The sequence below is a fragment of the Diadema antillarum genome, unplaced genomic scaffold, assembly GCF_040938485.1.
Source record: "Diadema antillarum isolate AM-2024a unplaced genomic scaffold, OU_Dant_1.0 seq00001131_RagTag, whole genome shotgun sequence".
NCBI classification, from domain to species: Eukaryota; Metazoa; Echinodermata; class Echinoidea; order Diadematoida; family Diadematidae; genus Diadema; species Diadema antillarum.
Genome location: NW_027271944.1, coordinates 56235 through 70819, shown reverse-complemented (window position 1 = coordinate 70819; position 14585 = coordinate 56235). Strand labels below are relative to the sequence as shown.

The 14585-nt window shown below is 40.1% G+C and overlaps 1 protein-coding gene across 1 annotated transcript in view; it reads right to left on the bottom strand.

Moving 5' to 3' along the window:
- The window catches only part of LOC139744052 (protein transport protein Sec31A-like), a 30989-nt gene that overhangs the window by 2458 nt on the left and 13946 nt on the right, over window positions 1-14585 (bottom strand). The window contains exons 11-21 of the mRNA XM_071654509.1: window positions 12657-12754; window positions 11997-12138; window positions 10961-11139; window positions 10106-10232; window positions 9475-9623; window positions 8597-8767; window positions 7724-7843; window positions 5081-5716; window positions 4641-4820; window positions 2926-3048; window positions 427-498 (exon numbers count right to left, since the gene is read on the bottom strand). Of these exons, the coding sequence (XP_071510610.1) occupies window positions 427-498; window positions 2926-3048; window positions 4641-4820; window positions 5081-5716; window positions 7724-7843; window positions 8597-8767; window positions 9475-9623; window positions 10106-10232; window positions 10961-11139; window positions 11997-12138; window positions 12657-12754 (1997 nt within the window). The remainder of the gene's footprint in view (window positions 1-426; window positions 499-2925; window positions 3049-4640; window positions 4821-5080; window positions 5717-7723; window positions 7844-8596; window positions 8768-9474; window positions 9624-10105; window positions 10233-10960; window positions 11140-11996; window positions 12139-12656; window positions 12755-14585) is intronic.

Genomic DNA, 14585 nt, shown 5'->3' with positions numbered 1-14585 from the left:
ATCTGCCCTTAAATATCAACCCCATCATTCCCCCCCCCCCCCCCACAAAAAAAAAAGAAAGAGAATTGGCTCCCAATGAAAGACAATGTTGGAAAAAAATCAAATCCCCATGTGGTGACAGTGTCTATACATTATACTGTAACATTGGAAATGTTAGCGGCGTGGAACTTTTCATGCATTTTGCATGACCAGAAACTAGCACAAAAATAAAAGCACGCAAACATTTTTGTTTTTGAAGTTATATGTGCCACAATGCAATGTCTAGATCATGCGGAATGAAAAACACACAAAAATTCATACTACTCGGTAATGTGCGAAAAAAATTACTCATGCAAAACTGTCTTCTTTAACAGTACATGATGTTCATTGTACAGAATAGATTTTTCAAAAGTTCAGATTTGTTTGACATATGTTGCCAAGACTCACCTTCCCTTCCCTCAGTTTATCATACAGAACTTCCAGCTTTTTGTGAACGTCATCCAGTTTCCTCTTCATTTGCTGTAAAAGAATTAAATAAACACACAGATACAAAATGATCTTACAACAAGCAAATTTAAGTCCTGGGTGTTGGAAGTCAACAGGGGAAAACATAGAAAGTACAGATGCTAGATTCTTCAAATGCAATGCTTTGATTTTCATTCCTGTTTTAAGGCAAGACTTGCATGCAATACTCCATTGCTCAATACAACAGTGCAAATATTCCTTTCATAAACTGAAGAATCCATCAGTTCACAAAAACAAACTAGAAAGTTCCACTTGTGAAGGTAAGAGGGGGTAGTGGTAGCAAAATTTCAAGTAAACTGTATATTTCCCAAGATTTCACCGTGGACGAATTTATTGCTTTTCATCACTTCATGAAGCTTAAGCCCAATGAGGAAAATAATGTATAGCTAACGCAAAATCTGAATTTTGATGGGGTGGGTGGGTTGGGGGGCGGGTCTGCAGAATACAAAGATCGTCCATTGAATCTCATTTTTGACATACCATTATTGAATGATTTGACTCTTTGACTAATTCACTCACTCTGGGAGCTCTGAGACATCAAAAGGAAACCCAATGACTTCTTCGATTTTTATCCGCCTGGAAAACTGAAGTTTATTGAGAAAACACACCCAGGTGCCACTAAATAAATTATCAATAATGATCTGGGGCCCGTTGCATAAAACTTACCATTGAATTTCAATGGTAACTACCGTCAAAATTAGGCGTCACAGCCAATCAGCATCAAGGATTACAAAATTTACCGCTAATTTGAAGACTTACCTCTAGAAAGGAGCGGTAAGTCCAGCGGTAAGGGTTCTATGCAACAGGGCACTGGTCTTTACATCTAATCATGGCAACTCCTTCAGTGCTAGCTAGCACTGTTCAAAAGTTCTTTCAGAGGGCCCTGCCTATATCATTACCCCCATCACTGCCAGATACAGGACTCAAATTCAGGCCTTCCATTTCAAAGTAACAAGAGTCTCATCCACTATACCACACTGCCCCCATGATGAACTATCGATTCAAACATGTGCACATATCTGAATATCACACACCAAGGAGGGGCAGGGGTGTGGGAGTACTTGCAGGGAAAAAAAAATCTGAAAAAAAAATCTGAAAACAAATCTGAAAATCATGAAAAACAAGGAAAAGTAGAAATTACGCGGTGCGTAACATATGTCCCCGCCGGAAGTAGCATTTTGTAACAAAATGTGCAATATAGGTAAAAAATCAAGGTCAAAGGTCAAAGAAGTCAAAGGTCAAAATTCTGTGTAGAAGTTTTGAAGCCCTCACCTAGTGCCATCACATAAAGCAAATGGAATCGAAATTGGGTTAGAAATGGCGAAGGAGTAGCATTTCGTAGCCAATGTACAATATAGGTCAAAAATCAAGGTCAAAGGTCAAAGAAGACAAAGGTCAAAATTCTGTGCAGAAGTTTTGAAGCCCTCACCTAGTGCTATCACATAAAGCAAACGGAATCGAAATCGGGTTAGAAATGGCGAAGGAGTAGCATTCTGTAGCAAAATGCACAATATAGGTCGAAAATCAAGGTCAAAGGTCAAAGAGGTCAAAGGTCAAAATTCTGTGTAGAAGTTTTAAAGCCCTCAACTAGTGCCATCATATAAAGCAAACGGAATCGAAATCGGGTTAAAAATGGCGAAGGAGTAGCATTTCGTAGCAAAATGTACAATATGGGTAAAAAATCAAGGTCAAAGGTCAAAGAAGTCAAAGGTCAAAATTCTGTGTAGAAGTTTTGAAGCCCTCACATAGTGCCATCACATAAAGCAAACGGAATCGAAATCGGGTTAGAAATGGCGAAGGAGTAGCATTTTGTAGCAAAATGTACAATATAGGTCAAAAAATCAAGGTCAAAGGTCAAAGAAGTCAAAGGTCAAAATTCTGTGTAGAAGTTTTGAAGCCCTCACCTAGTGCCATCACATAAAGCAAACGGAATCGAAATCGGGTTAGAAATGGCGAAGGAGTAGCATTTTGTAGCAAAATGTACAATATAGGTCAAAGGTCAAGGTCAAAGGTCACGACTGAAATTCTGTGTAGAAGTTTCAAAGCTCCCATGTAGTGCTATCATATAAAGCAAACAGAATCAAAATTGGCTCATAAATGACAGAGAAGTAGCAAATTGAAGATTTTGATCACACACGGACGCACACACGGACACACGGACGGACGGACGGACGGACGGACGGACGGACGGACGGACACACGGACGGACACACGGACACACACACGTACGGAGCCCGTTTCATAGTCCCCTGCTCGAACTCGTTCGGCGGGGACAAAAAATGTCTGAAGTGCATTAAACTGGAAACATTTCAATGCATTTTAATTGCCAAAAGTCTGAGAAGTGGATTTTGGGCAGAGTAATTAAATCTGAAATCAGATTAAACTCTGAACTCTCAAATTCCGAGAAGGGGAGTGACTCACCGCATTGACAGAGGGCGAGGCGCTGCACCTCTGTGCCAGGGAGTTAAAGGTGTCGCAGAGGACCTGATGCTCCCCAGGGATTGGGGCTTTGGGCTTCTCCTTCGCAGGCTGGGCTGGGGCAGTCTGTGGTGGGGACAGTGTAAAGTATCAGGCATATGATGAGAGATGCATGGAAGAATTAGAAGCAATGAAGGACTGTCATGTGGTGCACTGTACACCCATTCATTAGTCACTGTCATTGAGGGACAATGTCTCATATCTAATCTTCAGTATTTAAATGAGTCACTGCTATGCTGTCCTATATGTGATCGCCCGGCTCAAAACCCACAAACAGTAAAATGAATGTTCACTTTTTTATATAGTTTCAAAGAGTAAGGTCTAATCTTTAAAATGATATATAACTTGATACAATTGGACCATCCTAACCCATTCAAAAATGATTGAAAAAGAGAGAGTTAGGAGGTGCAGTTTCATAGAAAAGGGAGAAAGGAGGATTTAAAGTTTCAGGTCACTCAGGCGTTCTGTGCAGAAGTATCAATGAAAATCACAGTGAACACAGCATCTGTCCAAAAAAAAATATGATCAAGAAAAACTGCTAATACCTTGATTTTGGTTTTGTTTTACACCGCCAAATTTTGACAGTTGGTAGAGAAGGGATTACTCTCCAAAGTAAGACAAACTTTAAAGATTTGGATGAGTCAACCAAAATTACTATTTTGGTCCATTACATTGTTTGTGGGCACATATGGTTTATATACAAGTTTGTTACAGCATGTCAAATATTTTTTTGGCACAGCACAGACAGTATCGCATAAAGATGTTAGCATATCACTCCCACACACTTGCATCACTTTTTGTGGATCACTCTGCCTTGAGTGTGAAATAATGTACAAACAAACCAATCTCGTATCTCTTCTCAACCACAATACGGAAAGTAATACGGGTGTATGACTTCCTTCCATTCAACAAATGCTACAAAATATCAATGATTACTTGGACTAAATTTTTCTACATCGAAACGAAAAAAAGTTGCAAATACCTCTCGAGGGCAGACATGTAAGCGGAAGTGTCAATGCAATGACTGCATTATAACAACAGCAAGCTGTGCTCATTTACACTCCAAACATTGTCATTACTGTCATAACAATGGCGTACAAGTGAATTTAAGCAGTGCACATGAAGCAGTAGTCTTACTAAATTTTGGCTAACAGAGAAGAAACATCATCAAAGGGACAATTTGAAAGTTTTGTGGACTTCACATGGTTTGAAACAACTAAGGAAAATCAGGGAAATTCCTGAAATCTTGCAGGAGATACTTGCCATGTGCATCTCAACAGGTAAAATTAGTTCTTAAATCAGGAGGGCTTTGGTATTCTATTGTCAGGATGTGGGGGTGTATTTCAGTTTGCAAGGAGATTTCTGCAGAATCAGGGAGACTTGGTCATTCTCGAGTGTATTTGCCGAAAGCAGGCACAATATTTTGTTGTAACCATTACCAATCCCTTTTAGTTAGCATACAGCATTACTTGCTGCTTTCAATACAGATACAGATATGTAACGGATAGCAAGGAAACACCAAAGATGTCAAAGCTGCCACCAAATGACTGACACGATAATTTGCTACAAGATGTTAAGCTCTGAGCCAAGGGTTAGCATGCACATAATTCCAAAGCATTCAACTCATGAAGAGGTTAGTATGACACGCCACCACTCACTTCTTGCTGTACCTTGGGCTGCGGTGGCGCATACTGCGGCTGCTGCTGCGGTGGACGCTGCTGGTAGCCTACTGGCTGTGGTCCTCCCCCGTATGGCTGGGCTGCGGGTTGCTGCTCTTCTGCTGGCACGCCTGCTATGGGTGCTGTGATGGGCTGGGGTGGCACGTACGCCGTTGGTTGCTAATGAGGAAAGAATCAACAAGATGTCTGAGGCCATGTCACATAAAAACTGTATGCAATGCTTACAAAACTAGTAAAGACAGGAAGGACAAATTCATAATGGTTTATCATACTGTGATATAAAGTTTTGAGGTTTACATGATTCACACTGCACACGCAGCAAACTTGTGATGAACAGATGATCATCCTCAGGCAATGTTTAGTCTGAACTGAAAATCCCTTAGAGAGAGAGAGTAACATCTGTAAACACAGTTACTTACTGCTTTGGGTTTAAGGGCCGGAGGATCATTCCATGCCCTGGAGGGGTCATTGACTTCAACTCCCTGGCCACCTGAGGGCTGCGGTGCACTGTACATTGAAGAGGGAGTGGACACTGGCTGGGTGGGCTGCGGGGCAGAGTAGCCACTCAGTCCCGGAGTTGGTGCTGCCTGGGAGATGGCTGGGTTCTGCGCGCTGTAGTCCAAGGGGTTATAGAAGTTGCTCGTCGGCTGGCCCGTGGTGGGGACATTGGATTGACCGTAGAACGGTTGTGGCTGGCCATACGACGACGAGGTCTGGTCTGGTTGCTGACTCCCGTACTGGCCCGCAGTCCCAGCGTTGGCACTGGTGCCTGCATAATACTGCTGCATGCCGGTCTGGGGGTACGACGGGTAGTGCCTCGGGCCTCCCATGCTGGCCCTCATAGGGGACTGTGCAGAGGATGCACCTCCTGCTGCTGAGGTCTGGGTCGCCGTGTAGCCAGCCTGGCTCTGCTGCCCTTGCCCTGGCTGCTGCGGCTGCTGCTGTCCGCGGGCATAGGCCTGGCTGCCATAGGCTGTCTTCTGGGCTCTGGAACTGACCTGTGAATTGTAGAAGGAACTGCTCGATACTGTGGTCGTTTGGAAGGAATTTGTTCCCTGGAGAGTTGGGAGATACAGGCATGGTAGGAGGACCATTGGATGCATGTGTGTATGAGTCAGTCAATGTTGGGTTAGGCATCACATGGTTGGACACATGCAAAGTCCACAAAATATTACAAATTGTCACCATTAGGTTGCGATAACACAGTCAGGGAAAAAAGTTCAAGATCACACACTCTTCTGACTACAAGAGAAAATTTCTCTTGTAAGCTTCACTCTATGAAACATCTGCAATGCATCTTTTTACAATCAGCTTTTATTTCCTAGCTTGTACATGAAATGGCAAACACATCTTGAATAGACAATGAACACATGAAAGTATACTTGCAGCGAAGAATTTTTGAACAAGTTCTACACTTTAATTTGTCACAAAGGTTGCTGACTACAGTTAGTACCTGCTATTTATGTGAAGAAAATGTTTACACATTCAAGAGCTCTTCAAGCAACTCTTTAAAGGGAAGGTTGAAGATTGATAGAAGTGATTGTGTAGCTTCACTGGAGGATATAATGAAGGCCTATCTTTTAAAGGGATTGTACAGTTATGGTTGAGACCTAATTTCAGGTTTCTAACATTTTTTGGTGAGATAATAAGAAACCTCTTATAAAATGTGAAAGAGCATGTAATTCTATGAGGGATTCAACGTTTATTTGATGAAAATTGGTTTTGAAATGGCCGAGATATCAAAAAAGAGCGATTCTAATAAAGTGTGGGACCCACACTTTATTACCATCGCTTTGTTTTACTTTGTTTTTTGATGTTTCAGTCATTCCAAACCCGATTTTCGTCAAATAAACTTTGAATTCCTCTTAAAATGGTATGTTCTGTACTATATCATAAGTGTTTTCTTTGTATCTCACAAAAAGTTAAAAACCCAATTCTCATCTCCACCAAAACTGTACTATCCCTTTAAGCTTTTCTTTCATTATGTTCTGATTCAATTTCATCAAGCAAAGTCATAACACTAACACACACACAGGGATGCCAGTGGCAAATTGCTCTTGGGCCGGAAATTTTTTTTGTGAACGAAATTGTTTCGCGCACATCACGAGCGCGAAGCGCGAAGTCCCTTTGGCCGGGGTCCAGGGCCCGCTCAAGGGCCCTGGAAGCTCTGGGGTTCTTAGATGCTCTCTGGTGCAATCTGAGCATTTCTGAGGGCTCTTCTTCCCTCAAATCTAATCCAGAGAAATGAATTTGTAGCAAAAATAAAGAAGTCCTAGCGCCGTAAACTCCATAGTTTTGCTTCGTTCAGCTGACTCGATCGACTCACCATACTCTCTCAGCGCTGTAGCTATAGCGAGAGCACAGCATGATCCATGCACCGCACATATAGTACATCGCCTAGAAACACCACACGTTGTTCGATCGCGATCGCACGTGCTGGTATAACGCTTTCCAGACAATAATGTGGTCGTATTCTAGAAAAAAAAAAGGAATTTGTAGCAAAAATAAAGAAGTCCTAGTGCCGTAAAATCCGTAGTTTTGCTTTGTTCAGCTGACTCAATCGACTCACCACACCGTCTCAGCGCTGTAGCTATAGCGAGCGCAGTATGATTCATGCACCGCGACCGCACATAGTACATCGCATAGAAACACCACACACTGTTCGATCGCTATCATCGCACGTGTTGCATGTCCCAGCTATCAGCAGCAATATTGCGTTAGTTTTGCATGACAGTCGTTTTGTGATATTCTCATGCCCAAGTATATGCGAAACATACTACGGAAATCGTGAAAGTGAATGTCCCGTAAGTTTAGATGATCATATTTTTTCGTTTTTCTTTTTTCTTTCTTTGTTTCTTTCTCGTTGTTTTCCGGCTTTCCCACACAGACGGAAATAATATCACGAAGCCGGAAATTGGACACCAAAATATGAAAAAGCCGGAATTCCGGCTATTGCCGGAAAACTGGCATCCCTGCACACACACACACACACACACACACACACACACACACACACACACACACGCACACACAATAGACAAATGAAGAACAAAAAAATGTACCAGCGTAGATGCTGGTTGAGCAGGCTGAGCTGCAACATCCATTTGTTTCCATGGTGACTGTGTTGTCGCATCACTTCCCTGTGCCTTATACAGTCTGTCCCTCAGCTCAAGAATCTTTGACTGCATGGAACAGAAGTGGTGTTAAATTACAACAAAGGGTATATTGCCAAGATATAAAAGTGTAAGACTCCCAGTCTGATGATATCTGAGAAACAATGGTCATGAAGTCAAAGTGTTTAACTCCGTTCCCAGTTATCTTTGTGCTTTTATCTGATCCTTGCATTGGCTACGCAAATAGAATTCTCTAAAGATTCCATTGCTTATATGCATACATGGCTTACCTCTGTATTTATTCAAACCATTTACTTTAAAGACTACTCATCTAGAATGTTCTAGAAATTATTGCCTTGTACAATAGCAGTAATACTTTGGTGATCAAATTTTGCAAAAATGTTTAATCAATAAAATAATATCAATTTTGAAGGGTAAACATGTAGCACAGTAAATTTTTTATAAATTTCTACATATCAATATAATGTAATGTTCCAGAACAATCATTGGGAGTGTGGTCCTGAAAAGGACCTACTCAATCTCGACGCTTTGGTGAGCACTATCTTACCGTCCTCAGGAGAATGTAAGAACATGCTTTTCCTAAACATCAAGAATGCGTAGGTCCTTTTCAGGAACACACTCGCATCCATGGAAGAATACATATGGTGTACCGTGAAACCATCCACCACTAACTGTTCTACCATCATGGAAACTTTTAAAGATATATATTATATCTGTCACAATTTACCTACGGACTATTCTGTTACACCGCAACAAGACAGCATTTCTCTGAAATAGATATGATCATACGCTAACATTCACCTCTTGAGACTGCCCAAGGTAATTCATCGCTATGGCCAGGTTACCCTGCGACGCCAATAGGTGGGCGTACTCTGTCAGCCGCGTCGCCAGAATCGGCGACTGAATTTCAGGGGTGTATCCGAGCTTGAGCTCGATGGCTTTCCTCAGGATTACAACTTTCTCAACCAGGTCCTGTGAAAGGAAGAAGAGGGCGAATATGAAGTGTGTCTCTAAGAGTATCAATAAGACAAGACAAGCAATATGGATGTCATATTGCCAAATAAAATAACTCAGTTTCTGGTATGAGCTTGAGACCGTGACTCAGATAAAGCAGAACTGCAGTTTGAGAAACACTGGAAACTTCATTGCTGCTCCCTCAAAAAAAAAGTTTGATGATATCGATGTTTGTTCACTTGAGCATATTCTGGAGGGGACATCATAATTTTTCACTTCTACGCATGCAGAAAAATTATGCAACACACAAGTTTGGCCCGGGAGAGGACCATTCTATTTTTATGGAATAGGATTTCAGTAGTTAAACAAGACACACACACACACACACACACACACAAATCAGGTACCCAAACAAAGAATCTCAAATTGACATCTACAGACATCAGATAAATCTTTAAATACTTTTTGCTTGTCACACTTTACTCTAGCTTTCTTGGATGTCAAGCAGCCAACTTGAAAATGTGCAGATTTGTTTCTTTTACACCAGCATTCAATGAAGAAAACTTAACAAAAATGACAATTAAATAAAGATGCTTGAATTTGTGTGTGTGTGTGTGTGTGTGTGTGTGTGGTTTTTTGTTTTTGTTTTTTGTTTTTTGTTACTAAATCTTGCTCACTCATCGTCAGCGCTAGAACTCATAGATTTACATCCAGGTATTTCTTACCTGTAGTGACAGGGGTGAGTTAGGTGAATGATTGACTTGAGCCCAGCAGGACACCAGTTTATCTACATTGCCAGAACAGATGTAGCATAGACATGCCTGGGGTGCCATCTTTCCATTTCCCTCTGTCTCTAACCTTTGACCCAGGGCATCTAAGAAAAAAAAATAACAAAGCAATATTCACCAGATAAGCATAAAAGTTCAAGAAAAGATACATAAAATGGAGGGCTAAAAAAAAAATGTAAAAAAACTTTGTATCTTTAAATGAGATGAGTGGGGGAAATAGTATTCATTTCATCATTTAATCTTTATTCTTTGCAATCAAATACAGACCTGGGCTTTACTACATGTAAGATTTGCTACATAGATAATATACAGTGACATGAACTATTGTAGCAAAGAACATAGAATCTCAAAATTAACAACAACAACAAAATTGTGGCTTTAATTTCAGTAGCTGCTATTCTTGGGAATAATTGTTTTATGCAACAAAGCCCCAAAATGGCAATCAGCATAGAGAAACAATTCTAAAAAACCCAAAATGTATCTCCACAGAAGTAAAGAATAAAGATAAAGCAATGCTGTACTATGGCTGCCCAACCAACAGTGCAGAGGAGGCGAGTGTTTAACCTACCACACAAGGAAGAGAATTCTTTTGGTGAACTGTAGGTGAGCAGAGCTGTGAGGGCCTCCTTCCAGTTTTCTAAATCTGTGTTTTGGATGATGTCTGTCACGTCTTTCGTCACCACTGATGATATTAACTGGAAATAAAACACAAGATTGGGGCAATGAATCTTTGTGAGATGGCACACAACTTCATAATCCACATGTACAAACATAATGTGTATGCATGCACATACGTGTTTATTACATGTGTGAGCAATATTGTCATAGATAAGGACACAAAAATGTAGGTCTCGGTGAGTTTCAATCATCTTGCATTGCAAATTCTATTTCATATTAATGCTGACTTTAATGGAGTATGACATATGTCAATTAGAGGAGATCATGACATCACTTCACAACTCCTTCAGTGACCTGTATGTATAAAGTCTTCACATCCTGCTCTAAGTTTTTGGTTGTTGTTGTTGTTTTTTTTTTCGGGGGGGGGGGGGGGAGGGCATGATATAATACCAAAAAAAAAAAAAATCTTTTTCATTGAAATAACCTGAAATAACTGTGGTTTTGCAATGATCTGGAAATGATAACTGTTGCGATAAAAGGGTTTGAAGTTACTATGCTACTACAGTTACTATGAAATAATGACATTCATAACATGCAAACCAATGGGAGATCTGTGAGGTGACAATATTATCATCTCTTCTATGTTCAGACGTGGTTACTAATATATATTACTGTTTTGTAAAAACATAAGAAATGCGGAAGTCTGCTATATGATACTGGTTTAAACATGATTAAAAAATGAAGAAGGAGCTATTCTACCTTTTTTTTTCTTGTCAATAATCAGAATTCATCCTGCTAGACTCACCCTCGATACATCACTCTTGCTCTTCTGGAAGTATTTCCTCTGCGTCTTCGCCAGCAGCTCGGGACCACCAGCAATGGCCAGGAGGATGGCATCGGCCATCCGGTTGTCATGGAGACACAGCTCCACGGCGATGTCAAACTTGCCCGTCAGGATGGCTTGGCTTACTAGACCATTCGTATCTGAGAGTAGAATATATAAAGTGATGAAAAAAATAGATGTCATCATTACAGGCATAGACAATGTTTTGACTTGAAAACAACCGATCCTGGCTAATGAAATGTTTGACTTGCCACCAAAGTTTAATATGACAAGATAAAACAAAAGACAACAAAATCTAAAATATGTCCACATGCTGTGCATCCCAAAAGAGCTAAACACTGTACACACAAACCAATCTGCTTGACATCTACTAGCTTCAATAAAATTGGGTTTGGCTGCAAATTCTGGTAAAAATCCCAGTGCTCCTGACCTTCAAAGACTCAGCTTTATGCACTGTAATTTTTCTTGGTTGCAAGCTGCAGCTTGCTTAACATTGTGGCCTTTTCAAACTTTCTTAGAGCTGTTGTAACATAAGTAGATAGTTCCTGATTGCCAAAACTTCAGGACTCTGCATTCCATTCAAGAAGAAACCATATGACGCTTTGCCAAATATCCTAGGACAATGCGCATCTTGTGGTTACATGTGTAACTCTGATCAGTGTGCCAAATTGATTATCGGTGGGCATAAAATCAATAGCACATAATACTTTGCAATGGCTGTTCACATGTAAGATTTACCTTTGCATGTGATACACTCTTCAAAACCGGCATAGCAACATATATTATACAACTCTATCACCTAACAAGTCTCATTGATACACATATTTCATGAAATAACCAATAACCAAATTGTATACAGGCAGAAGCTATTCCTAAACACGACAAAGGTGGCCAACATACCAAGCTTAGGAGGGGGGAACATTACTCCAACAGCTATGACCGTTAATCATCACATATTTGGAAGGGGTGTGTTACATAACATGGGTGCCCCACTCACCGTCTTCTTGTGATATTGTGAAAGGGGAGGCTGCCCGGCTGTCCTCTGACTGTGTCCTGTTCTCTACCTCCACTGGACCGGCAGCCGAGATGGCATCAAATGCTGCTGCCCCATCACCGTCTCCAAGCATGTCATTCGGTGTCTACATCAATCAAGGCACAAAAATATGGACATTACACATAAAATTCCCTCCAATATACCTGAAAACTTCTAGCAGATTTCTTGGCGAACTGTTTTTGCATCTTGATATGACCAATCAGACGAGAAAATCTTTAAGTCACATAGCTATGGTGACTGCAATCATTGCAACTTCCAGTAATTGTAATCCTTTTGATATGAAATGTGCCCGTAAATCTTTCTGCACAGGGTTGGTCAAGACTTTCTCCTGTTTCCTTTCTTTCAAAAAAAGAAAAGATGAACAAAAAGGAAAAGCATATTCCAGTCCATAAAACCCTACTTCAAATCATTATCAACTAAATTGTAACTCACATGTGCACTGCTGAAATTGCAGGATATATGTTTGATATGCATTCCATTCCAGTGTAGTATACACGACACACCTTTCCCATTACATTGAAATTGCGCAAAAAACTAATGCATCCATTAATCTCCCTTAAAATCATCTGAACTAGAACATGGCTTCAGTGAAGCAATGCTGACCTTTGACCCACTGCCAAGCTTAGCCTCCTTTTCCAGGCCTCCCGATGATAATCTCTGCATTCTCTCGGCAAGCTCCTCCGCATCTACACCACCTTCACCTGGTGACAGTATCAAACATTTTTGTACTTTTTTTGTTAGTTTTCTCAAGACATGCAGTAGTTAAATTAAGATCCACACGAATGAACTACATATGAATCAACTACATATCACTGTATTATGCATACTCATAATTTATTCCCTGCTTGTTGAAGTATTTCCAAGCCAATTAAAGACATGCCTTAGTGCCAACAACTACATGTGATAAGATGACCTACATATAAGCTAATCTGCTCTGATTTAAACTACAAATGTACATATCCACAGCTGGGCAATGAAGCCCTGTTTTAACAGAGCCTTTTGAACTAGATTTACTGTAGCATCATCCAGGTAATCTATTTTCACCCTGCCTGTCAAAATGGTTGTTGCTTGGAAATTGTCGCACTGTCGCAGTGTTCTATTGTCCGAGGCGAGAAATTCTGTTCTCCAGACGTTATCCGACATTGACACGGTAAGGTCTGCTAAAACTGGGCTTGAGATATTTTAGTCTTTTCCTTCACTCACATTTCTTTACACAAATTCTATAAAGGGTCAGTCATTATTGTGCACAGCAAACATTGCCGTGGTTCAAATGTATCATAGTAATTAAGTATGCCTGTATACATTTAGCCTACATACATTTAGTCAGTGCTGTTTGAATCATGTGATATATTTGAACACAACACATGACCACCTGTGTGACACAGTGACAGTTGAGGACCGGAAGGTCTTCAAATTCTGTAAAACAGCTCACTGTAATAAAGGCCACCAAATGGCTGCTACTGAGGCCACAAAATTACATACACGTGTGATTTGACTTCCTGGATGTTTGTTGCTTTTCATTTTTTCCTATAATGGTTTGGAATATGACTGAAAGAGGAGCCTCGGTTTGAAAATTGGCAAGCAATGCCTTTTGCTACATACAAAATGCATGTGGCAATGAAATGTGAAGGCAACAAGCATACATGTAGCTACATTAACATAGGTAAACAGTGGCAGTTACCAGCGCTAGAAAAGGAAGAGCTGAAACGAAAGCTTGATATGGGATAGTTTGCAGAAATACAGTACTATTAGCATGTATGAAAGAAAATATAATTCCAGTAACATCTTGATTGCATGGAACTCTCTTCAATTTTTTTTTTTTTTTTTTTTTTTTTTTAATAGATAGATGGTAACTGAGCTATAAGATGCAGAATCAGACACAATCCTTATACAGCACATATAACTCAAGAATTCCCTTGGCTCTTGTGACACACACACCTCCAGAAATAGACAAGAGCTAGGAGAAGAAGTAAAAGTAACATCAAGGCATGATTGCACGTACAATGGAGTGAACAAATGACTTTAAAGAATACAAATCTTTTGACTGCATCAACGAATACGACACTCTGAGGAAGATTGTTTGCCCTCCTCAAATGATGGTCCTTCAATACAGCAAAAATCGCAAAGGGAAAGCAAAATATTTTTAAAAATTTTCACTGATAGGGCATTTTTAAATATGGACATCAGCAACTAGAATCTTTCTCTTTTTTTTTTTTACATAACTCTTCATTTCGATACCATCAAAAAGGATTTCAAGAATTTGTTTGTCTGTTTTATCTAAATGCCTTCTGCATTTCACGTGTAACGAAAAACTTCTTAAGCATCATATCTACATTTCATGTTAATTGAATTTGCACCAAAGACTCCGTACACTGTTGAATATATTTTTGAATGCGAATTGGCAACTCAAAAGTTTAAAGGGGTTGTCTGTTCTCATTATTATTTTTATTATTTTTTAGCTATTCACAACAATATCTACTAAGCATTGTAGGCTGGATTTATGAACAATTCTAAAAGAAAAAAGCAAGCTGA